This window comes from Pezoporus wallicus, unplaced genomic scaffold (genome assembly GCF_028554395.1).
Source record: "Pezoporus wallicus isolate ANWC-B61680 ecotype Strahan unplaced genomic scaffold, APGP_CSIRO_Pwel_v1 contig_13859, whole genome shotgun sequence".
NCBI lineage: Eukaryota > Metazoa > Chordata > Aves > Psittaciformes > Psittacidae > Pezoporus > Pezoporus wallicus.
In genome coordinates, this window is record NW_026637614.1 from 395093 (window position 1) to 420534 (window position 25442).

General features: G+C 45.4%; 1 protein-coding gene across 1 annotated transcript; it reads right to left on the reverse strand.

Moving 5' to 3' along the window:
- Positions 1-4099: 4099 nt before the first annotated feature.
- LOC130597797 (ly6/PLAUR domain-containing protein 2-like) lies at positions 4100-10425 on the reverse strand. Its single transcript, XM_057406673.1, has 3 exons — positions 9988-10425; positions 5403-5522; positions 4100-4567 (listed from the first exon to the last, which is right to left on the reverse strand). Exons 1-3 carry the CDS (start codon positions 10037-10039, stop codon positions 4356-4358), a joined length of 384 nt encoding a protein of 127 aa, XP_057262656.1. The 5' UTR covers positions 10040-10425; the 3' UTR covers positions 4100-4355.
- Between the last annotated feature and the right edge of the window lie 15017 nt (positions 10426-25442).

Genomic DNA, 25442 nt, shown 5'->3' on the forward strand with positions numbered 1-25442 from the left:
CACAGTCACAGTTTACTTTCTTTCCCAGTGTACGTTCCTTGTTATGGCTCATGATGCCAGGCTTGGTGCAAAAATAAAAGATACTGAAAATAGGACCCATGGCACCAAATCTTGGACATTTTTCATGTGGAAGACTCCACCAGAACTATTCATTCAGGCTGCTTGAAAAGCCACCACTAAGAAACAACCATTTCCAAGCCACTCCATCCTAGAATAAATGCTAACATATTGACTTAACTGTGCCCTGGTCAAATTAATTGTGATTCTCTGTCTTTCCACTGGCTCTCAAGGGAGCCATGAGGAAGGGCTCCTGTGTACATGGCAACTGTAATTCTGTCCCATTCTTAGTTACAACATCCTACCTAAAAATACTTCCTCCTGCAGCAAATCCATCAAAGCTCTTAGTAAGAGAATAGTCCCCTGTTACCAGATTTCCTTTCCTTATGGGAACACTTGCATTGCTCATCCTCAGACTCATAAAATGAGCATTGCCAAAGAGTTGTATGGCACAAGAGGAAGAAGGAGAAAAGTGCTGCTCATTACTTCTCTCCCCTATGTCCTGCCACAAGAAGCTGTACCAGTCCAGAGCAAAGAGGAGACATAACCCTCTCGGCCTTGTGGCTTTATGTCTCATGGAAAACACAGCAATAATCCAATGGGGTTTAGTGTCTCCTTAGGAGCTCTTCTTCAGATGTCTACCCCCAAGACCCCATTCATTTTCAAAATCACTGCTCTACAGATTAACGTGTCCCCTGGCTGTGATTTTCTCAGATACCACAAAGATGCCCTCAGTGTCAGTAGCTAGATTGACAGTCTCACATGGAGATATCGAAGTGCACCACAGCCAAATAAGCAGCCCCCAAAAAAAGGCCTACTTAAGCATCTCTATACCCAGTGATTCTCCATACCCAGCTGGGAATGTATTTATTATACTTACATTCAAAATCTTGCTATGGACAGAATGGAAACATCTTATATAAGAAACCAAGAATTTGTTACAACTATGTGTGAAATCTTAAGAGTTTTATCAAAGAATTATGATTAATGAAGATCAAATTATTACAGAAAAAAATAAAAAGGAAATTATTATTATCATCTTCATTATTATTACAGAAAATATTTCACTAAAAATACAGTTTAAATTCTTATATCCATACTTACTTTTTTTTACCCCTTTTCCTGGTCTTATGCTTACTCTTCCTCTAATGCCACTGCCTCCCATCTCACAGGGACATGCAGTGATTCATCTGCATTCTGAGTCTTTCCTTGGGAGGAGTATGATGATGGCAATAGATTTGACTTCCTCATCTGAGGATGAACTGGGATTCATCATGTTTGTAAAAGCACTTTCATATCCTGCTCTTTTTAACTGGGTCAGAAGGTGCTGGTCCACTTCTCATGGGATTTTACCGTGTTTGCTGCATTTTACATTAGTTTGATATTTGCTGTTTGTTCTCTTTGCTGTTCCAGAAGATCATTTTGCTTCACCAGGTCTGCATTTCTTTGTTGGTGAGTTGCTTGCAACTGAGGGGTCTCTAATTCCAAGCTGATGCTCCACCTTGTATCACCCCAACACTCTTCTGTGCCACGTCCTGCACCTCCATCTCTTGAGGCCTGTACTGCTGTACCACATCTGTATTTATGTTGGAGTCCTAAACTGCTCATTCTACATACAACAACTCCTTGTTACAGCTGTCTATGCAAACTTAGAGTTGCACCACACAAAGGCAAACAAAAGCAAAGCAAATTAGGCCAATTAGGAAAACTGCTGTTACAGCAAAGTTGAAAGCAGGTCAAGACAAGTTCAGACAGAGCAAGCCCAGCAAGCCTCAGCCCTGAGGACCTGCAAACTCAGTGAAAAGACTGTGGCCTATTGTGAGCAACGCCAGTATTGTGGTTACTGGGTTTCAGAGCTGTATCATCATCTCTTGCAGTTGAGAGCCAATGGTTTTAATTCTATGCACCCCTTTGGTGTCATGACTTTAGCTCCACCAGCCAAATATGCTCTGTGCACCTTCCCAAGCCCAGCAATGGCTCGGTTTCAAGCATTTTCAGTGTCCTCCTGTTGCATTAAGAGGGGTTTTAGCTCAGACCTTTATCTTTGATGGGTGTGCCAATGTGCCAGGAAAGACAAGACCCTTGAGCTCTACTGGACACCACACTAAATCAGAGGGCTTGACTGTCCTATACAGGGGTTCCCAGTAAAAGATTCAATTATTCAAGTTTCTGGAAACACACAAAACAGATCTCAGCTGAGAGTTTTAATTATACAAATTTGTGACAGGTGAAGTTTCAAGGATTGCCATTGATTGTACGCTTACTGCAAGAACAAGCATAGAATCATAGAATGGTTTGGGTTGGAAACCTAAAGATCATCCAGTTCCAATCCCTGCCATGGGCAGGGACACCTCACACTGGACCATGTCACCCAAGGCTCTGTCCAACCTGGCCTTGAACACTGCCAGGGACGGAGCATTTATCACTTCTTTGGGCAGCCTGTTCCAATGAAATAATACATAAAAATATCTAAAATCCATCTGGAGTTTATCCTTAAATGCATATAGAGTATAATTCTTACCTAATACATATCCCTATGGTGAACACAGCCTGTCAGCCAATCCCAGTTGCAATGAAGTCTTCCCTAACTTGTCCTCTTCCTGATTTCACATATTTATACAATTCACTTCAGGTTAGTAACTCCCTGTAACTTTCCCACCATTCCCTGACTGGTCAGTTAATTTACATGAGGTTACATTGATTTTCCTATTACACGTGCTCAGGGAAGGGTCTTTTAACCTGGGCAGGGTTCTTTTGGCTTGGAGGAGTGATTTTTAGTATTATAATGATGGAATTATGAGGATACCTCATCCAAAAAAACACTGTAATCATTTTACTGACACATCAAAGCCATATTTTGACCATGTCTATATGTTTTCAGGATGTACCAGACTTCAAGCATGGTCTTTCCTGATGAGAGATCTCTTAGCCTTCTTAATCTGCATACACAAGGCAAAAGTCTCCTCTCAAGCTATCATAGAATCATGGAATGGTTTGGGTTGGAAACCTAAAGATCATCCAGTTCCAATCCCTGCCATGGGCAGGGACACCTCACACTGGACCATGTCACCCAAGGCTCTGTCCAACCTGGCCTTGAACACTGCCAGCGATGGAGCATTCACCACTTCCCTGGGCAACCCCAAGCACAAACAGAGGCTGGTGGAGAATGGATGGAGCAGCCCTGAGGAGAAGGACTTGGGGGTGTTGGGTGAGGAGAAGCTCCCCATGACCTGGCTTCAGTGTGTGCTTGAGCCCAGAGCCCCCCCCATGCGCTGGGCTGCACCCCTAGAGTATGAACAGTAGCTCAGGGAGGGGATCCTGCCCTTCTGCTGTGGGAAGGGGAGACCTGAGAGCAGCTCCAGTGCCTAAAGGGGCTGCAGGGAACCTGGAGAGGGGCTTTGGACAAGGGCCTGTAGGGACAGGACAAGGGGAATGGCTTTAACCTGCCAGAGGGGAGACCGAGATTAAATACAAGGAAGAAATTCTTTACTGTGAGGGTTGTGAGGCAATAAAATATAAAAAGATAAAAAACAAATACAATTTAAAAAAATAAAGCAAAATAAAATAAAAATAATATAGTATAAAATGAAATAAAACAAAATAAGTAAAATAAAATAAAACTAAACTAAATAAAATAAAATAAATAGTAAAATAAAATAAAATTATGAAATATTCATCCGAGGACATGTGCAGTATAAGTAACTTCAGTGATCACCACAGTTTTAACACAATGTTCTTTTTATTGTGCTCAAGAGGGTACAGAAAACAAGAGATTTCAGCTTCCTTGGATTAGATCACTGGTGTGGGAAGTTTCTTCTCCTGCCTCGTATTTTGGACACTGAAGTGTCTCCTTAACTTACTGTGTCCAAGAAGGGAATCTAGACAGAACAAAAGCCTGGTGTGGAGAGGACCTGCCACATAACCGAGTTTCATCTGAGAAGCTTGGTCAGTTCTACTGGCTAAAACCTGGGGGGACAAAGTGCTATAAGGAGGTAAGGAAGGCTCTCAGAGCAAGACTCTTCTGCTTTAAACAGACTTAGTTCAAAACCAACCAGATCAGCACAGCAAAGAAACTCCATAGTTAATTTTGTGGGAGCTTTTGAGTGGATTAAGAAATTCAGGTCAGAACTTCCAGAGTTTTGTTTCTCTCTTGGTTGTGGGAAAAGGATTCTCACTAAAGTGATTCCTGGAGCTGTTGATGGTTGTCAATGTGGCACCCAAGCAAAAAGCTGGGCTAGCAGGGATTTGTTCTCTTCTTCACTGGGTTCTTCAGCATTAAAGACCTCGCCATCAGCTCTTCACAGTCTAGTCCAGAAGAGGACGCAGAGACAACTTGCTAGCATCACAACTGGCACAAAGCTGCTCCTCAGACTAGCTGCACCATCCACATTGCACAAGTCAGTGTAACAGCAGGAGACGGGGCGCGTCAAGCCGATCCCATCCACGTCAGATGGGATGCAGACAGAAGAGCACATCTTGGTGACGGTCAGGACTCCCGTGAAGGGATAAACTACAACACAGAAAGAAAGGAGGAACAGTTAGGAATGGAAGGAATGGAGAAGTGCCCTTGTCCCTGGTGAAAGACTGGGTGCTTTCACCACCACGGTCTTAGCTCCACTTCAAACACAATTGGTCTACTTCCTATCAAGAACACAAGAAACAGCTCCCACCGAGTGGCCACAAGCTGAACAGCACTTTGCATCCTCTGAGTCTGGATCAGCTTTACCCCATAAAAGGTCAATTAGGCTCTTTTTCCGCCCTGCTTTGACTCTACATACAATCTCCTGCCTCTCCCATGCACAATCAGAGCATGACCATGCAAAGAGAAAGCATCCACCTTCACAGTGCATTTCTTTGTCTGGACAGGTTATGACCAGTAGGGTCACCAGTCCAACTGATGATGCCTTTCTGAGAGCTGTTTGGCCACCAGATGACCAGAAGTTGGTGTCCCTGCTTTACCAAGCCTTGCTCATCTCTATCGGCCTCTCTACTTCAACCAGCTTTCACAAACAGACCTTGGGTCAGGAGAGCACTGTTTAACCCACAACCATGTAAACGGCCTGGAGGGCCAGAACTCTTTGTCTCCATGTCTCAAGCTCAAGTCAACATGTGTTTTCTAACCATGCTCAACACTGAGCATTAGCTATGAGCTGGCATTCACTAAGTATTCATGCACATGAAGACTGCTTTCCACAGCAGCAGAAGGCTGCTCTATGCCTCAAAGAAGTTCTCTTCCAGGCTTACATATTGAAGGGAGAACAGGGTCTGCTCCCCACATGGGCAGTTTTCACCTTAGAAACACTGACTTGTGTTAAAAATATGGATAAAGAAGTAATTGCCCTTACCATCCTCCAGGGAATACATAGTAGTCTTGCACATGGTTTCGTTATTCTTGCAGGTCTGGATTGTCTTACACTGATCGACACTGACAGGTTCAAGGCAAGTGTAACATTCCAAGGTTTGCCCTGCAAGTAGGAAAAACATAGGTTGGCATTATGTGGACCACCATATGCTGTCCGTGTCCCTTCAGCTACCTCTGGGGAGGGTATCTTCCCAAAATTCTTATACCAAGAACAGGGATGGAATAGACATATATATTTGTACCAATGGGAATGAGAAAATCAGTAGACTGGTGGTCAAAGCGCAGCCTCAGATGTGGGTTCAAATCCATTGTAACAAGTCAAGCAAGACAGTCACGCACATAGAAGTCCCCATGATTCAAAATAGACCTTGTAGCTGATATACCTCTACTCTGTTCTCACTTTGCAACTGTTTTTCTTCTTGCTTTTGCATTAGAAGAGCATCAGAAAGAGATCATAGACTCACAAACTCATAGAATCACAGAATGATGAAGGCTGGAAGGGACCTCTGTAAGTCACCTAGTCCAATCCTCGTGTTCAAGCAGAACCACCTAAAACCAGTTACCCAGGTCTGTGTCTACAAGGATTCTTACTAACTCCAAGGATGGAGACTCCCCAACCTCCCTGGACAACCTTCCTGTTCAGTCACCATCGCAGTAATAAAGTCTTTCCTGATGTTCAAAGGGAACCTCCTGTGTTTCTGTTTGTGTCCTGTGCCCATTGCCTCTGGTGCTGTCACTGGGCACCACTGAAAAGTGTCTGGCTCTATCCTCTTTGCACCCTCCCTTCAGGTATTTATAGTCATTAATAAGTTCCCCCCTTGAGCCTTCTCTCCTCCAGGTTGAACAGTCACAGCTCTCTCAGCTTTCCCTCAGAGGAAGTGGCTCTTCACTGAATTCTCTCCAATCTGTCCATGTCTCTCTTGTACTGGGAAGCCCAGAACTGGACACAGGACCCCACATGTGGCCTCACCAATGTTGAGTAGAGTGGAACAATCTCCTCCCTCTACCTGCAGTGCTTCATCCAATGCAACCCAGATACCAGTAACCTTCTTTGCCACAAAGATACATGGCTGGTTCATGTTCAACTTGGTGTCCACCAGGACCCCCAGATCCTTCTGGCTATATGGCCCCCAGCACATAGTGATGCATGGGTTTGTTCTTTCCTATGGGTAGGACTCTGCACTTGTCTGATGTTCCTGTCAGCTCAGTTCTAAAACCTGTCAATGTCCGTCTTGATGACACCTCTGGTGTATCACCCGCTCCTGCCACATTTGTGCCATCCACAAGCCTGCTAGAGATGAGCTCTGCCCTATCATCTGGATCATTAATGATGGTGTTAAACAGGACTGGACCCAGCATTGACTTTTGGGGTCAATACTGGGTTACTAATCTTCAAGTGGACTTTGTGCTACTGATTACCACCCACTGATCTTGGCCATCCAGACAGTTCTCTATCCACTTCACTGTCTGCCCATCCAGCCCATACCTCTACAGATTGTCTATGAGGATTCTATAGGACACAGTGTCAAAGGTCTTCCTGAAGTCCAGATAGAAAATATTCACTGCTCTCCCCTCATCTACCAGGCCATACACTTCATCATAGCAGTTTATGAAGTGGGTCAAGCATGTCTTCCCCTTGGTGAAGGGTCTGGATACACAGAAAAATCAGACTTGAATGTGAGTTACAGGAGAGAGAGGGAGAACTTCATCTGCTGCTGTCCAGTCTGTCAGCTCTTTCCAAGACTAGGAGCTATAAAATAGGAGAGTGTCCCAGAGAGAAGGGATTGTCTCCATAAGATTTACTGAGCCATGAGAACAAAGTAAGCACAATCCTTCCTCTGTGCTGAGATTCTGGTTTTGTGCAAAGAATGTGTAAGAAGTCATTTTAAAAAGATGACAGTGACCACAGTATGCATGGGGTATGTACTGCTCTCAGCAGAGACTATAGAAGCAGACTTTGGTACCCAAGTCTCCAAAGCCAGTCCAAATCCACCCTGCTTCATCCTTCATCTACGATCTTCACCAGTGCAAAGATGCTCTTCATCACCTCCCTATTAAGCTGCAAAGGCCCATGCAAGCCTGCAGGTGCCACTTGGCTCCTAGACACGCAGAATAACCACAGCCCAGGTTTTTCAGTACCTAAAGTCTTTTGAGATGGAGAGATTTTAGACAGAGACACTGAAGAGTCAAGTTGGTTGTTATGCAGTATTTCCAGAGCGCTTCAAGCTAAACATATCAAGCCAACACATCACCAAGCCATTTTTGGACAAGCTTTTCAGGGCACTTTGCTTTTCTTTCTGAAGAACCCATCAGCTGATCTGGGTCATCTCTTCCATCACCCTAGCAGATACCTGCATGTGTGCGCCTTACAGGCATAGCAATGCATTTTGGTACCCTCACAGACCAGCAGCCCCTCCTTGTTCTAGAAAGCAGTTCTTACCCCATCTATGTGACATCCCTGCTGAAATCCCTTTAAACCCCATTGAAAAGGAGGAACAATTCAGCTTATCTCAGCACGCCTAAAGCGGGGTGTCACAACAGCAGGCGCAGGCAAGCAAGCCGCCTTATGAAAACAGCAATGCAACTTCACCCTAGCTAGTAAGCCAGAAAGAGCCCTTTTCTAAACAGACACAGCAATTCTCTTCCTTCTATTCAAAGCAAACTTTCTGGTTCTGTTTGCCCGTTGTGAGCTGCTGTTTTGTTTGCATTAATTCTACGTCTGACAGCTGTCAAATGCAGCTTTAAGGAGCAGGCTTCATCATTATTCTCAGATTTCATTATATTCATCACTGGATAAATCAAAGCCACAAGATTTGTGTTCCTCTTTAGAAAGAAAATGATGCTTGTCCCTCCCCTGCAGAATCAGCTTTCAGGCCAAATGGTGGAGGGGGGGAAATGTCCTTACATAAGAAGGAAAGAAAGACAAAGGAAAAGGTCCTAGCATTGCTCCACATCCCAACCAGGGACAGATAAAATCACACTTTACAGTGTGTGGACCTGGAAGAGTTGTGTGGAGCACTCACATATAAAATCATAGAATGGTTTGGGTTGAAAAGGACCTTAAGATCGTCCAGTTCCAAACCCCTGCTATGGGCAGGAACACCCCACACTAAACCACGTCACCCAAGCCCTGTCCAGCCTGGCCTTGAACACTGCCAGGGATGGAGCATTCACCTCTTCTTTGGGCATCCTGTTCCAGTGCCTCACCACCCTCACAATAAATAACTTCTTCCTTATATCTAGTATCTATCTATCCTTATATGTAATATCTCCATTAACAGTTCCTGCACTGACCCTGCATAGGAGTTACCTTGGCCAACCAGGGTAACACTAACTCTGAGATTGGGATCATCACTATAAAATAAGGGGTTTGTTCAAGAAGTTATTCTGGTGGCAGCATGGAGGGATGGGGAGTCTATGCCATGATGCCCTTTCCACTGTGCAGTCACCTTCCACCAGTGGAGGTTATGGCATCACCACTCATGTGCGTCTGCCTGAAAAGAGGGGATTTCCTGCTTTTTTAGGGAATAAAAACACCAATATCCCAAACATCCTCCCATGCTTGGCTTCATGGAGGTGGTGATGGAGAAGGAGCAACTGAATCCCACTGATGGAAACAGAGGAGTAAGATTTGCATGGCATCCCTAGATAGCCTAAACTCATAGGGCTTCATCCCTACCGCCACATCCTGTATAGGTCACCCTCAATATCAGGGGTGGTTGCCTACCCAACCTTGACTGTGTGCTTCAAGCCTACCCCCTCCAGCAAGGAGATAGGGAGAGAAAGGAGGGAGGAAGGATGGTGGGAGTCACTCCTTGTGGTGACAAACTCTTAAATCCTCCTGCAAAGAGAAAGTCCCTGAGGAAAGCCCACAAAATGCTTCACACTTGATCGTTTCCCAAGCTGAAATTGTCTTTGACTTCATGCGAACCACAGTGTGTTAACTACAGAGCTAGAAACATGAGCCCTGCACTACCTGGGCCACCAGCTTTGTGTCCCAGCCCATCTTTCCTACTTCTAAATGGTTAAAGCTTAATAAACCACACGTACAACATATAACACACACTGCATTAAAGTGGCTGGATGAATTTCAGGGTTAAGTACCAAAACAGGAACAGAAAGTTAAATATTTATGGTTTACATATTTTTATTATGAAATATATATTTAAATATTTCTAAAAATGGATTTCTAATTCCATTTATATTTATACTTCTATTTTTATTTATACTTATATTTATATTTATATTTGGTTTTGTATTATCAATTTATATAATTTTATAGAAAGATGAGAGTGAAATGGAGCAAGAACACAGGAAATGAAGAGCTGAGATTTGTATCAAAGAAATTACACGGTGTAATTACACTTTGCCTTGTAACACTTCCTAAAGAGCCTGATCTAACAATCCCAAAGAGACCATGATGGTCCTTAACACGTGACAGGCTGGAGATATTCCAAAGGCAGATTGCATTGCTGAAAACTGATCCAAATGGGAGGCATGGAGAAGGAAAAGGTCGATCCCATCCCATCATGCTGCATCTCCGCGGATAAATCAGAGCAGGAACTTACCAAGCTCCATGCAAGCGATGGCAACCAACAGAAGAGACAGTACCACCTTCATCTTGCACAGATCCTTGTCTCCTGGTCACTGGGCTGCCACCGCTCTTCACCTGTGGCTTTAACGGCTCACGTCCTGGTGGCTTGCCATATACCGATTCTAACCCCCAATCCAATTCTGCTGGAAGAACGAGTCTGATTGAGCTATAAATGAATCAAATGGGTTACAAAGCAGGCCCCACCTCCTGCCATGCCGTCATCTCTTTTCATGCTCCTTGGAGAAGAAAATGAGGCTTTGTATAGTGGACAACTTGTGAGATGTGTTTAAGCCAGGTGATTTGTGGTTAGGCACGATGCGTAAACCCAGGGGTGTTAAATAATCCCAGTGGCTATGCCTTGCCTTTCAGCTTGGTGATGTTTCTTCTGTTTTGCTGCTGTTTGAGCTACATCAGTGGTTTCCACGAATTCTGGGGAAGAAAACAATCTGTGAACAGCAAGACATTGAATCTCATGTACTTTTCTCCTCTGGGTTTTTACACTCAGTAAGGGCCAGAGGTTATCAAGAGGAAAAGAAGTGGAGAGCTGATTTGCAATCCCTTACTCACTGCAAACACATGCCTGGGGTTTTGGCACTCTAATACCTCTGCCCAAGCTATGGGGTCAGGGGGCTGAGGGTTGGAGTGCACTGCCTCCCTCTCTCCTCTCTCTGCCCTTTACAGACCAAGGTGGTGGGAGTGCTTAGAAGGCAACGTAGAATCATAGAATGGTTTGGTTCGGAAAGGACCTCAACATCATCCGTTTCCAATGCCCCTTCCAGGGATGCCTCACACTAGACCATGCCACCAAAGGCTCTGTCCAACCTGGACTTGAACGCTGCCAGGGATGAAGCATTCACCACTTCTCTGGGCACCCTGTGCAGCGCCTCAGCATCCTCACAGTAAAGAACTTCTTCCTTATCTCCCCTGTTTCAGTCTCAACCCATCACCCCTTCTCCTATCACTCCAGCCCCTAATGAAGAGTCCCTCTCCAGCATCCTTGTAGCCCCCTTCAGACACTGGAAGCTGCTCTGAGGTCTCCATACAGCTTCTCTTCTCCAGGCTCAACAGCCCCAATGTTCTCAGCCTGTCTCCATGCAGGAGCTGCTCCAGCCCCTGATCATCCTCATGGCCTCCTCTGCACCTGCTCTAACAGCTCCATGTCCTTCTTATGCTGAGGACACCAGAACTTCACACAGTGCTGCAAGTGGGGTCTCACAAGTGCAACAGAGCCAGGCCATGAAAGTTTGGGCCAAGGGAACTCCTCAGGTTCACTCTCCCAATCACAGTATCACAGTATCACAGTATGTTAGAGATTGGAAGGGACCTCGAAAGATCATCTAGTCCAATCCCCCTGCCGGAGCAGGAACACCTAGATAATGTTACACAGGAATCCATTCAGGGAAGACAGTGCATGAAGAATCCCCTCTGTTCTGAGCCAACCCTCTCCACGTGTGACAGCTTGCCAAACAGTTTGGCTTTCCCATTCCTTGATCTTGCTGCTCCAGGCATCTTCCCACTTTTCCTGTGCCTCAGGCCAGCCCCATGTTAGTAAATCCTTCTACTGTGTGTGATGAGCAAGTTTGATTGTGGAACTGCAAAAACTGAGAAAGAAGAACTGTGGTTATGCCAAGTACCCACCCAGAACACACTTTTAATGAGGAAACACAGGAGGGAAATCTGAAACAGAGAGGGTCTTGGAGACATTCCCACCACCTATGCTATGTATTACATCAACTTTACTCGAGGTTAGTATGACTCAAACTCTTGAAACATTAAAAGGTCTTCTGCTGTTCCAAGATAAATAACCCCATCATCATCTCTCCAAACCTAAAGCTCTTGTGGCAGTGGTCTCAACCATTTTGGCAAGTTCAGCCTCATTTACTTCTGTGTGATCTACCTCCTCACAAATTTGGACCCATGTTTTCACACTTACCTCCATAATCACAGACTGGTTTGGGTTGGAAAAGACCTTAAGACCATCCAGTTCCAACCCCCTGCCATGGACAGGGACACCTTCCACCAGACCAGCTTGCTCCAAGCCCCTGTGTCCAGCCTGGCCTTGAACACTGCCAGGGATGGAGCATTCACCATTTCTTTGGGCAACCCTTTTCCAGCACCTCATTACCCTCACAGTAAAGAACTTCTTATCTAATGCAGTCATAATGTTGATTATGAATGTTTGCCAGTTATTTCCAGCCCAAAATCATCTAGAGAAGGCATTTTGGTGTATTCTTGGTTTGGAATTTCTTGTGTTTGGCAGAGAGCTTCATAATCTTATCAAGAAAGGAGAAATATGCTGATGGTGTCTCCTTTGCTCCTAAGAAAAGAAAACCCTAAACATGCAAAAGGGTGTAGTTTCTGGTTTCTGGTATTAAGTGACCTCAAGTAATATGTGCAAGATGATTGGTTTCACATGCACATCTGAAATGTGATCTTCATTACACTGTACGATTTGGGATGGAAGAATAGATGCCAACACCCTACTTAAATCCCATGACCTCCTTCAGTGTGGAGGGGTGTTTCTGGAGGGGGGGGGGGTGACAGCATATTTCACTTGTTTATAGTTTCACTTGATCTTATCTGAGTCTTTAAGCACGGCCTGAAATGTTTCCTCTTTTATGCACACCCTATGCAATTGCCTTGCAGTGCTGGCAAGCCACCAGAGAAATAACAACAATTAATGGGAACATCCAAACAGTGCTTTGTTGAATTCCTTTTGTTCTTTAGTGGGTAATCACAGCCTGTTGTGTTGGGGGTTTTCCATTAATTACATAGAAGAAAAACCACAAAGACACAAGCTGTATAAATCTGCTTCAACAACCCACTACGCTTAACAGCCTTTGAGAAAAGAAGACATTTTGCGGTGTATCTGTTCAAAGGAAAACCAGGAGAAGAAATCTCTGCATTTCAGAGGAGTTTATTATAATTTAGAGTTCAGAGTCAAATTTTTACTTTGAGCCTGAGAAACCTGTGCTGATCTCCTCTCCTGTTCCACCTGGCCAGCTGAGACAGTCTCTGATGGAGGCATCTTCGTCTGATGTGCAGTTCTGCAGCAGTTCCATCCACTCTGGAAATAGTCTCCAATCATAGAATCATGGAATGGTTTGGGTTGGAAAGGACCTTAAGATCATCCAGTTCCAACCCCCTCCCATAAGCACCTCACACTAGACCATGTCACCCAAGGCTCTGTCCAACCTGGCCTTGAACACTGCCAGGGATGGAGCATTCACCACTTCTCTGGGCACCCTGTTACAGTGCCTCATCACCCTCACAGTAAAGAACTTCTTCCTTATATCCAACCTAATCATTTTAAACTCTCCATTTTCTTGATTCTATTCAGCTCTTCATACATCTCCTAGGAATTCCACAGCTTCCCAGTGCAGATTGATGTAGGAGCAAAAAGCTATGACTGGATTCAAAGGTAGATGTAAACAGGCGCCGACGTGACAGTATCATATGCTAGTGCTGAGCTTTGGCTGCACACCTCCAAGTAGGTTAAACCCCAAACCACTCCTGAACGATGAGTAAATATGATTATCTCGTCTCGTATCTTATTATAAAATCAGATATCAGGAAGCTGAGATGCAGAGAGGTTAATTAGGCTTGTGGAGCAAGGCAGTAGTGTCTCCAGAAACAGAGCCAGCATTGTATTCCACATGGTTTAACTATAGTTAATGCTCCTTTTTCATCACTGCTCTTCAGCTCTTTTGCAACGCTGATAGGAGGTGCATGAGTTACTACAAGCAACAGTGCTGGCCTGAAAGCCACGTACTTAGAGGTTTATCCTAAGCTCTGTCAATTATTTGCTACCTGGCCTTGGAAAACGAACCAGGGTTGCTCCATTCTAGGTATTAAGTTGGTACATGTTGCAAGGTTGATTGTAACTACAATATTAAGATATGCATTAGAAAGGCTAAAGAGATTTGAGCAAACAATTCATGCTTTTCTCCTAGTGGCTTCAGAATAGTGTCAGTCACAGTAACCCAGACTGGTTTGAAAGGGACCTTGAAGCTCCAAGCCCTCTCCAAGCAATGATGAAAGCCACTTAAAGAAGCCAGCAGCAAGGATGGGTCAGTCTATTCAGCAGACCTGCTGGCATGAAATGTGCTGGGGATTAAACTACCATGAACTTCACCTCTGATGCATCATGTCCCCCATCTATCCCTTATAAAAATCACAATTCTCCAGAGATGAGAGCCACTTTGCACCAAAAAGAGAGAATTAAACACCTGTCTTTGCCCTCCTCCATTTCCTCCATTGAGGAGAAATGTCTTCAATAATTAAAAGAGAAACCTGAAAAAGCAAAGTAAAAACTAAGCAGTGCCAAGCCTGAATGTGGCCTATCCCTATGAATAATGCATCAGGAATCCAACCCTGCAGCTCTTTTAGGGCTGTTTCCACTCAGGCATCACTCATTAGCTCATTAGTCACAGCAGCCTTACTCCTACTAATTGATTTTACTACAGTTCCCTACAATGTATGGCCAAGATCCAGCATGTCTCTGTCTGGCTTTAAAATCATTACATTGGCACAGCTTTGCAAGACACTTCAACCCTTTTTCAAGCCTGTTGAGCATGTAAAGGTCGGGTGATTCCTGGAACTGAGTTGTTGGAAGGTGTCCTTGGGGAAAGGGCATGTGTTCCCTCAATATGAGGAGCAATAGGCTAAATCATCCTGCTGAGCAGAGAGTTGTGATTGTCAAAGTCAGTAGTAGGTCAGTCTGCTATAGATTGCAGCTGCAGGTGGGTACAGGAAGCTTGGCAGCTCTCTCCACATTGGTTTCCATCTTGGTACTGGAGTAGGACATGAGGGATGCTGGTTAGTGCAGGGCCTGGAGCACCGATCAGACCAGACCACAAGTACAAAGGGTTTCTTTAACTCTGATGCTCCTCCTATATTCCCACCAGACCTCACTGTATGTACCCCAGCCATGTGTTGCGTGCTATACCTGACAATTACTGATGCTTTGTATAGTCACCAGGACAGGATGGAAGGAAACAAGATGATTTCTTTCTCTGAGTCCTGTTCTTTGTATGTAATGATTCACCTGCCTTTTTTTTTTAACTTCCCAACCTGTTTTTTCCCTCTTTGAATTCAATGCAGGCACCTCTTATCTCTAGGATGTTATTTAAACTAACTCTGTGTAGCACTGAACTCTTTCCAGGTGGCACCTTCACATTTATCTCTTGCCTGGCCAGTGGCCATCATACGGACACAGTGGTCCCATGGGGGAATCCTACAGGACTTAATAGCTGTTAAAGTGTGTTCTCCCTCTCTGTTCATAATGCATATGAAAGGATTGATCCTGTATTTATAACTAGTGAGAATTTGTCTTCCCTGTCAATGTCTTCTAGTTTCCTTTGTTCCTTTTGGCTTCCAAGCTGGTATCTTTCCCCTTCCATCCACCATGACTGACTAAGGCAGTAATCACTTGCCTTGAGATTATTTGTTCCATCCAGCTTTCCAAGGCATTGTTAATGGTGAAGGAACTTAAATCACTTGCTCAGCATAGCTGTCACCTGCTTTAATTATCCCCTACCTCCCCTCAAGACTTAATCCAATGAACAAGGGATACTTTCCTACCCAAGTCACTTCTCATTGACCCAGAAAGAGAGAACAAGGACAACACATGTAAAACAGTAAAGGAGGCAGCTTTGCCTCCAGGCCCTTTTCATCTTCCTTTAATACTGCAGTGTTTGGCATTGAAGCTGGAAATATCCACATTTGGACTGGTACGAGCATGTTCTCCTTTGCAGCATTCAAGGCCAGGTTGGACAGAATCTTGGGTGACATGGTCTAGTGTGAGGCATCCCTGCCCATGGCAGGGGGTTTGAATTGGATGATCTTAAGGTCCTTTCCAACCCAAACCATTCTATGACCCTATGATTCTATTCTATGTTCTCAGGTTCACTCTGCCCAAACCAGGAAAGAACCCAAGCATCTTGAAGGTATCTCTACTGCCCATGTGATAGGCTCAGCTTGATTCCCAACAGCAGCAAGACACATTCCAGGTTTGGCCTCCACATGGAAGATGCTTCTGACTTAAAACTTCTGGTTCCCAAAGCATTTGTGCCTGGTGAAGGAAGCAGCCCTATCGTGATGTTTCCCAGTCAGGTGAGCAGTGATGGTCCTGGAAAATGGGCAAAGGATGGTTCATGGGACACAAGAGCGCTTCATGGGCACTTGTCACAAGGAGAGGAGCACAAACGCCCCCAGCCTTGCAAGGACCACTGGAGATTGTCTAGTCCAACCCCTCTGTTCAAAGTAGAGTCAGTACAGCAGGTCAACCACGGCTGTGTCCAGCTGGGTTTGAACATCATCAAAGATGGAAACTCCATGATTTCTTGTCCTGGCACTGAGCACTGCTGGAGTCTGACTCCATCCTCTTTGTACCCCCCCTTCAGTTATTTATAGGCTGGTAAGAGGTAAGATCCTCCCTGATCCTTTTGTTTTCCATAAGGAAAAGTCCCCATCTCTCAGCCTCTCCTCTAGCCCCTTCCTCACCTCCATGGCCCTTAATTGGGCTTGTCTCCAGTATAATGATGTACCTTGTTTGCTAGGGAGACCAAAACTGAACATAGGATTCCAGATGCGGCCTCACAAGTGCTGAGTAGGGATGGAAGGATCATCTCCATTGACCTGCTGGCAATGTTCTGCCTAATGCAGCTCAGTGGCCTTCTTTCCCTCCAAGAAACATTGCTGGCTTATGTGCAACTTGGTGTCCACCATGAGCCTCAATTCCTTCTCTGCAAAGCTGCTTTCTATACTACACAGCTCACAACCTGTCCTAGTGCCTGGGATTATTGCTCCCCAGATGCAAGGCTTTGCATTTATATTTGCTGAATGTCCTGAGGTTCCTGTCCATTCATTTCTCCAACCTGTTGATGTCCCTCTGAATGGCACACTTATCTGGTGTATCAGCCGCTCCTGATATCATATATATATCCTTATATATATATATATCTCTCATATATCTACCCATATATCATCTATACCATATATGTATCCATATATCATCTATACCATATATCATCTGCAAACCTGAGCTTTGCCACATCACCAAGGTCATTAATGAAGGTGATGAACAGTGTAGTCCTGTGGTACCCCACTAGTGACTTGCCTCTAACTGGACTTTGTGCCACTCATTACAAGCCTCTTGGACCAGTTACTCCACCAGTGTTCAGTTCCATTTCACTGTCCATTTATCTAACCCATACTTTGTCAGCTTATCTATGAGGTTATTGTGGAAGACAGTGTTGAAAGCCTTAAGTTAGAGATAACCAACATCCAAATCTGTCTCATCATACACCAAGCTGGTCAACTCACTGTTGAAGGCTCTTAGACCAGTGAGGCCTAATTTCCCCATTGTGGGAAACCCATTCTGACTCCAGGGTTGTGATGCTGCCTTTTATCTTGTTCCCCACTCTCAGCATCTTGGACTCCACCACCTCATGGCCACTGCAGTCAAGGCTGGCCCCAGCCTTCATATCCCTAACAAGTTCTTCCTTGTTTGCATGTATGATGTCCATGAGAGTACCTCTTTGTGTTGGTTCCTCAGTGACCCGTGTCAGGAAGCTGTGGCTTCAGAAAACACCTATATAGCTACTGCACTGTTGTGTTCCTCCTCCAGCAGATACTGGGATGGTCAAAGCCTTCCATGGGGACCAGGACTTCTGAATATGAGGCTTGTTCCCGTTGTCTGAAGAAAGAAGACCCCGTCTATTTCTTCCTGATTAGGTGGTCTGTATCAGACACACAGTACAACATCACCTATGCTGACGTGTCTGCTCATCCTGACCCATAAGCTCTCACCCATCCCTAGGCAGAGCTTCATCCCTTCAGCTGATCTCTCACATATAAAGCAATTCTCCTTCCTTACCTTTCCTGCTTGCACTTCCTAAACAGACTGTAACCAGCCATGGTAGCACTCACTTATCTGAGCTATCCCACCATACCCCTGTGATCCCAAGTTTTCATGTGGTTTGGACAGTGGCTTGACCACAGGTAATACAAGGATTTGTGCAGTTCTGGTGTCCTCAACATAAGAAGGACATGGAGCTGTTGGAGCAAGTCCAGAGGAGGCCAAGAGGATGCTCAGGGGCTGGAGCACCTCCTGTATGGAGACAGGCTGAGAACATTGGGGCTGTTGAGCCTGGAGAAGAGAAGCTGCGTGGAGACCTCAGAGCAGCTTCCAGGGTATGAAGGGGGCTACGAGGATGCTGGAGAGGGACTCTTCATCAGGGACTGGAGTGATAGGACAAGGGGTGATGGGTTCAGACTGAAACAGGGGAAGTTCAGGTTGGAGATAAGGAAGAAGCTCTTCCCTGTGAGGGTGCTGAGGTTCTGGCACAGGGTGCCCAGAGAAGCAGTAAATGCTCCATCCCTGGCAGTGTTCAAGTCCAGGTTGGACAGAGACTTGAGCAACATGGTTTAGTGTGAGGCATCCCTACCCATTGCAAGGGTTTCCAACCCAAACCATTCTATGATTCTATGACCTACGAGCTTGCATTGCTCAGTCTGGAAAACAGGCTGAGAATGGGCTCAGGCAGTCTAACAGCATCTGACATACAAAGGGATTAAGGAGGAAGCTGAGCTGGACTCTCCTTGAAGATTCCCATTGACCACAAGTTGCAGGAAGGGAAATTCCGATCACATGCAATGAAAAAGATTTCTCCATGTGAATGTTCAAAAACTGAAACAGGAAACCGGCACTGCTGTGGTGTCTCCATGCTTGGAATGTAGTGAAGAGCATGCTGAGCTAAAGCACCTCTTCCTCATCTCCAGGCTCCAGATGAACTTCTTTCTGCATCATGTCCCTTAGTATAAGGGGCTTGTTGTCTCGACAGGTCAACACACCCACCCCAGGACATCCTTCAGGGATTGCACTGGGAAATCTGGGGCCTGCCGCTGCCACCTTCCGACAAGAGAAGAAAATGCAAACGCCTCGTCCCAGCCCAATTCCCAACGATGGAATGGAAGAATTACCAGGATTTGTTTAGGTAGGGTTTAATTTCTGCTGTTTCCAAACTTCGGGATCATTTGCTTCCAACCAGAGTTAGGATGAGATGCCTCCATGTGGAACTAAAACAGGGAGAAACAATCAGAATCTAAATTGCCTTGACCAAACTACGAGTTGAATTCCAACTTGAGCAGCTACACCTCGCCCTTACAAAGACCCCAAGCCCTGCAAAGGCTTTTAACACTGTCTCCCACAATAACCTCATACACAAGGCACCATCACCCCGTATCTATTCACTGCTCGTATTTGGTTCTTTGCCACCTTTAATAGTTGGACCATGATATTAAATGGGTGCTGTTCCTGGAACCAACAGGTTTAACTGGTCTGAGCTCAGCGAGGGGTCATGATGCAAAACTCAGTCTCCTGTGTGAGAACGGGTGACTGAATCCCTGCTATTTTAGCCATGAGAATAGAGAATCAGAGCCAGGAGCACCTGGTCATGAGGGCATGAAAAGATTCTGGGCGTAATACAATACACCAGTTGTTGTGTTTCGTGATTGCATGGAGAAGGAGAGCAAGGCAGCTACTCACACCTCTTCCCTTATGGGTTTGATGCTGTGTGTTGCCAGTCTAACTCGTTTTACACAAAGGACAAGAAGAATTCACTTGTCAAAGATGCCAAGTGTCACAGGAAGCGCCAGATCACCAATCCCAGGGAGACCAAGGTACATTGTACATCGGTTTAAGTCCCTTTTCCTTCTGAAATGGTGAGCAGCAGAGCCACACAAAGCAACTCCCATCGTTCCACCATCCTCCCTCCCATTTTTGCTGCTGATCAGGTCAGCATTGCAGCCTGGAGGTGGCATCTTTCCCCTTGCTCCCCATAGCATGTGGACCTCAATGCCCATGAACTGGGAAGGAAAGGAACCAGGAGGAAATGGAGAGGGTTAGCACTGGCAGGAAGGTGGAGCTCTTGCTTCAGTCATTTATTTCCTTCCTTTAGCGCCACTCATTTTCACTTGCAAACCATCTCCCTATACACATTTCCCTTGCCTCCTCCACGTCAAAACTAGCAAATAAAGCCGTTTTCTGGAGACTCACCAACCTATTTCTCCCTCCAGAACCTGTGTTTGCCGTGGAGTCATGACTCCATAGACTGGACGCATGTCCAGAGGGACAGTAAAAGGAAGGGACGGAGAGGAAGGAATTCCCCAGCTTCAGTCCCATTTGCTAGCACAGTGTGTCTCGTACCCTGAGATGATCTTCATGGCCTTGGGATGACAGTGAGAAATGTCCACAGAGCCAAGTGAAACAGAACTGGCAACAGCCTGTGTTGGTTAGTTCCCAGAAAGACCTTCAGGCGTGGGGCATTACTACATCTCTGAACAGGATATGGACCCTAACAAGGGAAGTTATGGACCATAGCAAGGTCCATATGAAAATGGACCTTATATACGGACCTTAACAAGGGAAATACGGACCTTAACCAGGGAAGCAGCTCTATTACCTCTGCGTTCTAGCATCGGTGGTGCTCCCTCTTAGACTGGGAGAAATGGCACCATTTCCCTTAACTTTCTGAACCAGAAATGTGGGAAAGCCCATCCTGGGCCTGCCTAGGGACAGACAGGTCTCCATGGAATAGCAGGAGCAGGGAATAGAAAGGAGAGGAATGCCAAGCAAGAGGGAGGTGTAAGCTCTTAGGAACAGGTTTCTTCTTTGATCACCGCAGTGCAATGCCCTTCAGTCCCCAAAATACTCCCTGTCACCATTGATGCCCTCCCATCCCCAAAACCACTTGCACATTGCAATATACAGATTGCAAGGAAGGAGAGCAATGGAGAAGACCCTTTCCCAGGAAACAGATAATCCAGGCTGGGGTTATCCAGAGAAAAGGAATAAACACCTTTCTGCCTTTATTTCAAGGCATAAAAAGAAACCAAGAAGCTCTTGAGAGCCATCGCTGTTATTCTGCATATGTCTCACATTCCCCAGGGAACATCATCTCCTTCTCCCACAGGATCCAACCGTGCTCCCAGAAATAATAAAGCTTTAAACAAAGATCAGGATGACACATCTTTACAAAGCAGCAGGTATTCTTGCTCCCAAATTCAGGAGCATGGGGTAGGCGGGGGGGTGTCTCCAAAGCAACCAGCACCATATCTGTGCATCCGTGTGTGCATCTGTCCACAGGCAGGAGTGGGAACAGGGAGCCCCAGGGAGCTCAGGAAGAGGAGCAGCTGCCCATGGACACCCACACAGAGGCCATTATGTGCCCAAAATAGCCGCCCTCTCCAACGGGAAGAGCAGAGGCTCGAAGGACAAATCCCATCTCCATTCCCCGTAAGGTCATGGACAAGTCAATGGTATTAATGAGCATGCCTATTGAAGGCAAAGACAATCCCTGTTCTTTATCCATCACCAGGAAGAGACTCCAGTGGCCTTGAGATGGCATGTATGGATTTATCCCTCACTGTATCCTATAGGAAGGGATAACTGTCTTCCTTTTGGCCTGCAACCCCCAGTCCTGGGCTTTGAATCCAACCCAAGTGCTTTGTTTTCACGCAGCTAATCCATAATATCTATAAAACCATCCAAAAACATTGTTCCAAGTGTACCTTTTTTATTAATTCCATATATTTTTATTAGAGTATAAGAAACAATATGTAACATACGCTACACTTATACTGGTGTTAATATATTTAAAGGAATCAATGCTGCTTTATTCCGCTTATTGTGTTACAACAAAGGTAATACACGATTACAAATCTCACATACATGTATTAGTAAAATCGATGTTACAGTGGAGCCATCTCAGTGAAATGAGATCATCCAACAAAGCTGAAATAAAAGGTGTCAATCGTTTTCCTGCAACACTTTATTTGCCTTATTGTATTTTTATGGAGCGTTTCAGTTGTGATGAAAAGGTAGGGTTTGGGCTGGAAAAAAAAGTGTTCCTTCGGAAGATGCTGGACTTGGGAAACCTGTTTAAGCCTTTCATGTCACAATTTACACTATTAAAGCTGGACGAAACATTCAACCTCATCCTGATGTTGCTGATTCGCTGCATCACGTGCAATTATCTGGTCAATGGTAGCTTGCCCTCGGCTCCCTATTCCCTCCTTCATATGCTAAGGGTGCTTCCTTGTGCAATCTGGGCTTCAAAGCTTCTCTACCAAGTCTCCCATAAGCCAGTAGATGGCAGGACGGACCCAAGGCTTGGCTTCCTCGTGCACCACGACACTCTCACAATGCAAGATGGGGTGTGTCTATTCCCATTCCAGGTTGATAGCCTCAGACAGCAGCCTTCCAGGTGTGAAATAACTCCTCCGGGATCAAGGAAGGAGGCATCTTCACCCCAAACAGCCAAGACCCACAGCATGGCAATGAAAGCACATCCCAGGCTATAGAAGCATACAGATTGAAGCTTGTGACAGGGCCCTAAACCACCAAGCATCCAGATGTGCACCACACCTGCCTTTCCCATAAACAGGAGACCACGGATAACTATATCTCATTCCTGCATGAAGGCACAGCCACCCGGACCAGAGCTACCAGGCTTCCCAAAGGCATGGTGGGACCACAGCCTCCTTCATGGCAAACAGGGATCCTGGGTGGCAAGTCATTTCAAACAACCCACAACTTGAGTACATTAACACCAAGCAAGGACATTCTTTGAATAACGATGTGGATCCTTTGAGTAATGATTAAGCAACTCTGCCTTATTTGTTCTGGCTGTTTGTGCAAGGAAGTCACATCAGGTTTGTGTTATCCAAAAGGAGAAAAACAGTTGGAAGAGCCTCGTTTCATTTTTAAGCCCTCCTTTTTGGCAAACAGCAAACCCAATGGACATGGATGGAGAGGGCTGGTGCTGCAGTGAGCTTTGAGCATGTACAGACAATAGACAACAAGAGCCCTTGTAACGCTGGCGTAGTGGTAGACAGCAGCAGCTGCCGTTGAAATACAGCCATTTCCAGGACAGAAGCACAGAAACCATATTCTCATTAGCTCCAAAATAGGCAGATACTTGACTTAAGGTCTTATTTCCCAATGAAAACTGTTCCAGGATATTTTATGCCTGTTTGGAGCAAAGCTGCCTCCCTTCACAACCTCTCATCTTGTCAGGAAAGATGAAGATCTAAGTTCTCTGCTGAGATTTCCATCTCGAATTCTACTGACCAAGTAAACACATTCAAAGCACTTAAGGGCTGTCCCACCATGGTCCTCAAGTTCCAAAGCAGGCATTTCGTTTAATAAGCCACCAGTTTCAGTGCTCTATAAATCCTGGGGTCTTACTATTTATTTCCTTATTATTATTAATGTTTTTAATTACTACAGCTGCATTTTCAGGCCTTTTACTCCTGGGCTTTAAAGGTTCTCACATGTTTTCTGGTGCTGGGCATTTGAGGGAAAAGAAACATCCTCTATAGTAGGACCAGAAATGTGATAGTTGGCAGAAATTATCATAGGATGCTTTGGATTCAATTGCTGAGTAACTTCTCTTGCATTTGACAAGCTGTCATAGCCTCCTGCTCTCTCAAATGTACATGTATCTGTCAAAGAGATCCTTGCCACATGTTTGAAGTATCTCCTCTTCCATCTACGAAGGGCACAGGAATATAGCACATGAGGAAGACAGAAAAAGAGTGAAGAGGGAAGAAAAACACAATCTATTCATCAACTATAGGCTTAGAAACACGTGTGAACTGACCTTCAGATCTGTCCCCTGGCAATAACATGAATATAACTTATTATTCGTATAGGGCAAGTAGCTTGCTGAATGCTCCTCCCACCAACCCCTGCTCCCTTGTATAACCGAGCCCTTGGCATGAGCAAATTTCTAGTGCTGAGATAGGAAGGAGATGGCCATGAGAGGAGACAATCAAGTCTCATAACCCTGCTTGTTGCTTTAGCAGAGGGTTCTCCAGTGTGGCATCCTGAAGAGCCTCATAAAGGCATGAAAAAGCATCAGGACCCAGCTACGCTGAGGCATCAGGACATGGTTACACTGATGGCTTTTAAATTGCTCACAGCAGAGATGTTGCGAGTTCAAAACCAAGATACCTTTTACCAGGTGACTTAGAAGAGTTACAGCCTCATTACAAGCAAGGTAGAGTACTTCAGGTCCGCCTTAGTCTCACTACAGCATCTACTCACAGCTAATGGCAGGGAACAAAATAACCCTGCAAATGAGATTTGTAACCCTCTTGGGAGAAAGGCTCAGGCAAAGGAAAACTAGGGAATATTTACTGCATTTCTATTCATGTAATCCCTAGTCTTCCCTGCTCTCCAGGTGCACAGCAGAGGTTGGTGGCACACCTCAAGCCCTGTGGTCCCAGCAGGCAAGGGAGGATGTATTAACCAGAGGAAGGCACATCCAAGGAGGCAAGCAATGCATTCTTACCGAGCTCATCACCTAATTGTGGGTCATGTCACGATGGGACCAGTCCCTCCTGCTGTAAAGGCTGTCATTAGTATGTGTCATTTTAATTAAAAGATGGGGAGAAGGAGGAGGAAAAAGCATGTAACCACTTTTGGTGCTAATATTTCCATACATCTGCACCCCATTTTCCAAAACAAGCTGTTTAACACTCACTTAAGCGGGGATAAAGGTGTAATTTATCAGCGTGTGCAGCTTTTGTGGCTTGCTTGACAGAAAACAGAACCACATACAAGGAGGGCATGACTAAAGAGTGCCAATGTTACACCTCATTTTTGCTGTTAGATGAAGCAAAAAAAGCCCAGAGCACCTCTGATCCATCCGTGGAAGTGACAGCAAGCTTTCACCTGGCAGTTTAAGGCTCAATTTTGGCTTGGTTTGTGTTAAGCAGGTCCACAGGTAGGCAAAGCAGGTAGCAAACCAGCAGAAGTGGCAGGACACACCTCCCATGGGATGGCTGAGAACTCTGAGGAGCAACGTTGCTGGAAGACCTGGGAAGATGCTGGGAGCTGAAGGACAGGAGTGGCAGGGTTGGTGGTGAAGTCACCTGCTGCAGTCCATGTTGCACCATCAGCCAGGGACTGCAGGTTGAACCCAAGGATCTTTGCCATTGACTTTGCTATGTTTTGCAGACCTGTTGCCCTGGATCATTTAGGTATCGATGTCATTGTCACCATCATGAGTCCTAAGTGGGGAAACTGAGCCACTAAGTCTTTGTATCATGCACACTGCTTGTTAGAGGCCCTGTTCTTCATAGACTTGCTCCTTTAGGAGTGACGGGGTTGATTCAGACCACGATAACTGGCATTTGCCACTGAATCGCACCTGGAAAAGGTGATTCCCAAGAGAGGTGAAGCAAGGTGTGGATCAGAGACGGACTTGCTGCTCAGAGGTGAACTGGAAGGAATGCTGAGATGAAGCCACTTGAGAAGGTAAGAAGCCCTCGTGCCAGGCATAACATTTGGGTTTTCCATAAGGGCTTTTCTAATCTCTGTGTCCGGAGCAAGGAAACACACACAGCACACGTCCCAGC

Bases quoted from the DNA above. Each gene is read 5' to 3' on its own strand.
- LOC130597797 (XM_057406673.1), bottom strand. From the start codon at position 10,039: ATGAAGGTGGTACTGTCTCTTCTGTTGGTTGCCATCGCTTGCATGGAG. The intron at 5,523-9,987 runs GTAAGTTCCTGC...TCCTACTTGCAG, and splicing joins CATCGCTTGCATGGAGCTTG to GGCAAACCTTGGAATGTTAC. The intron at 4,568-5,402 runs GTAAGGGCAATT...TCTGTGTTGTAG, and splicing joins TATGTATTCCCTGGAGGATG to TTTATCCCTTCACGGGAGTC.